Source organism: Siphateles boraxobius, unplaced genomic scaffold (assembly GCF_051911475.1).
Source record: "Siphateles boraxobius isolate OS27281-9 unplaced genomic scaffold, OSU_SipBor_1 115, whole genome shotgun sequence".
Lineage (NCBI taxonomy): Eukaryota > Metazoa > Chordata > Actinopteri > Cypriniformes > Leuciscidae > Siphateles > Siphateles boraxobius.
Window position 1 is genome coordinate 611110 of NW_027508717.1, and position 3219 is coordinate 614328.

At 44.1% G+C, this 3219-nt stretch overlaps 1 protein-coding gene across 1 annotated transcript; it reads right to left on the minus strand.

Moving 5' to 3' along the window:
• Nucleotides 1–1965: 1965 nt before the first annotated feature.
• LOC143707200 (uncharacterized) lies at nucleotides 1966–2810 on the minus strand. Its single transcript, XM_077199950.1, has 2 exons — nucleotides 2303–2810; nucleotides 1966–2234 (listed from the first exon to the last, which is right to left on the minus strand). Exons 1-2 carry the CDS (start codon nucleotides 2784–2786, stop codon nucleotides 1966–1968), a joined length of 753 nt encoding a protein of 250 aa, XP_077056065.1. The 5' UTR covers nucleotides 2787–2810.
• Nucleotides 2811–3219: the final 409 nt, after the last annotated feature.

The window sequence follows — 3219 nt, forward strand, 5'->3', positions numbered from 1 at the left end:
AGCTGCTCAAATTGATGATTTAAAGCATGCAATCATTCATCCTGACGGCAAATATTTCCAACGAACATGCACCGATGCCATGGATGCTCGAGCAACTACGGAAAAGCCGGGCTAAGCAGAGAAAGTTTAAATCACACCTGCTAGCTCAGCCCTTAAAATGTTTACGTACTAAGTAGGCAGTAGAGTACACTGTTTTGCGGCTGTTCGAACACATTCAACCACATGAGCATCTACACTATGAAAGCAATCTGGTCAGATGCGTTTGCCTACCTCTGGAAGTGGCCAAAAAGAGACAGCTCTTTACCACAGTCCACTGATGATCTGATTTACAAAAATCCTTCTTAGTACCAGGTGTAAACTAGGCCTTGGCCAGCTACCTCATTTGGGATACAACAGTTAAGGGATTAATGCTTAAATGAAAGCAGTCTACTTTTCAATAAACATTACTGGGACTAGCCTGAAAAAAGTACTTCAAAAACTGGGATAAAATCAGTGTCAACCTGCACTCCTTTATCCCAAGATATGATTCTGTACTTGCGTGACCTTAGAGGGGTTTGGGCATCAATAGATGCAGTTATGCTAGTCCAGCCATAAAGTCATATGTAAAGCCAAAATTTGATATGTGAAACATGAACAGGGGCCCAAGTTAACTAGAACTTGGCAAATAGTAAAGTTAAATGGCTTAGGCAGAAACTTGGTTCTTTTAGTTCAAGTCAAGAATCTCAATGCACCAAAGAAAAGGGTTTAGTAGTGCAGCCCTAGAAGTCAAACAGAAGTCATGAAACATCCAACTCCAGTCAGAAATGACAACCAAAGAGAAACGTGTTGAGTTTCATGAAGTTTATTAAAACACTAAAATTCACTTGACCAGGATAACTTCTCCACTAGACACCACAGTTTTCCCACTAGAGATGGTCTTGTCGTTCGCTTCTCTTCCTGTAAAAAGTGGTAGAAGCATGAGGGTCATTTAAATAAATTCTCAGTTCCTGAAGTCAACTTCCAGCAAGCACTCACTTTTCCTAGTGCAACTTTGCTCACAGGAGCCAGAGGAGGGATGGCACACCGCTGTACTACAGTGGATGAAGATCTAACAGAGGGGCAAAGGGTTAAGCCATAGAATTCACTGTAAAAAGCACTAATATAAGGGTTGAGGTAAGGCTGCAGAGCATACGGTTTCCTGCAGAGGAGCCAGTGATGCTGGATCTACAAATGTGAACATCTTCACAACAAAGCGCTTGTAGTGGGTCGGGAACTGAAGACCAGATGATCCAGCCACTGGAACCAATGTGGTCAGGTAACGATCATCCTGGTAAGGGCATCTGAAAGGCAAAGAGGCAGTCAGAAATGCCTTCCAGCACAATAGATGGATAAAGACTTGCCTTACTCACCCATCAACTAGAAGATCCCATTGGGGTAGACTGAGTGGACTGGGGGTTGATGTGGCCCAGCAATGTCCTAGCATCAGGACAATGTTGGGGTCGGTCCTCTCCAAAATGTGCACCTCAACATACACAGGCTCCCGCAGGACTTTTGTAACTGGATAATCAGCATCACTGTAGTAGGACGTGTACGCCTCGTCCCCTGAGGAAGAATGCAGTGTTTAACTAGAAACTGGAGTTTTAGAAAGGCTTTAGGCATACTCTTACCTTCTGCACAGCCTTTGGTGACACATTGTCCGTTTGCCAGTCTAAGCTCCACCCTGAGGGGTCCAGGAGCAGCTACTGGTGGAGGTGGAGGAACGGTGTTGACTTCCACAACCAGAGCTTCCACAGAGGTACCAGAGTACCTACACTGGAAGAGAAGCCTGGACAACAAACAGTGAGCTTGTAGCATTTGTCAATGATTCCCATTTATGATAAAGCATACATCACTTACTCAAAATGGCTGTCCCTCGTGATGGAACCAAGTGGTCCGATACCCACTTCATATGAGGAGGTCATTCTGTTTTCATACACCAGATATCCACTATCCTCCTGCAAATAGTAACATTGTTGGCATCCAATCCGTTCGAAGCCATGCAGAACAAAACCACAAGCAGCTACTCGCCATCATGCTTGTGCCACATGCAGTGACAGGGAACTGGTATATAGCAAAGAAAGGTGTGGATCCCACAGGACTGCAAGCTGGATCATTTCCACCCAGGAGACGGACTGAATCCAGGCTCAATCGAGGCAGCGTAACATCTCTAGCCACCACTACCACAAACTGCCCATCTCTTATACACTGGACAGTCACTGGAACGAGTTACAAGAGCAGGTTATTGCTGAGGATCAGTTTAACATGAATGCCTCTACACTCTTACCTGCCTTCCCATAGTAACACTGCTGGCCATTAAAGCAGCAGTTGATAGAAGCACACTCAGCACCACTGATACCAGGTGGTCCACATTGGATCTGCTCATAATCAGCTACAGTACATTTGTCAAGGGGCTCTGCCTTTGCCACTGGCTGCTTAGGCTGAAACTGCTGACTAGCTTGTTGTTGAACTGACTGAGGAAACTGTTGACCTGCTTGTTGAACTGACTGTTGAAACTGTTGACTAGCTTGCTGTTGAACTGACTGAGGAAACTGCTGACTAGCTTGCTGTTGAACTGGCTTTTGAACCTGCGGAGGAAACCATTGACTAGCTTGCTGTTGAACTGGCTTCTGAATCCGCTGCTCAGTTTGCTGGAACATCAGAGCTTGAGGATTCTGGGGCAGATCACTCCAATTTGGAACAGCATGACAGAAAGCACAGAACCAAATACAAAGTGCCAGAGACTGAACAGCACACCAACTTCCTGCCATTGTTCAACAGCTAGTCACACTGCTGGGATGCTGCCCTTCGGGGTTTTTACAACTCTACAGACTTTGGCTAATTAATGATAATCCCTCCCTCTTCATTAACAGTCATGATTCTCCAGACTTGTATGAGTGTGGAGTTTATGCAACTAGGTGATTCCATTTGTTCCTAAGATTCAATTTTCCTTGTTTTTCCACCCTTTTTGAACATATATAGAATGCACATATTGAGCTGAATTCAGAATAATTTACTAGTACTATTTCTGCCGTTCAGAGTTCAGCCTTTGTTTTAAGCTTCATTATGTGAATATAATAGTGGATGTTTTGGCTATTCTGGATTGTTGTTTTAAAAAAAAACACATCTTGGATTTCTCATGGCAACAGACGTGTATTCAGACTGACTCAAGAGTTTGATATGCAGGATTATGTTGCAATGATA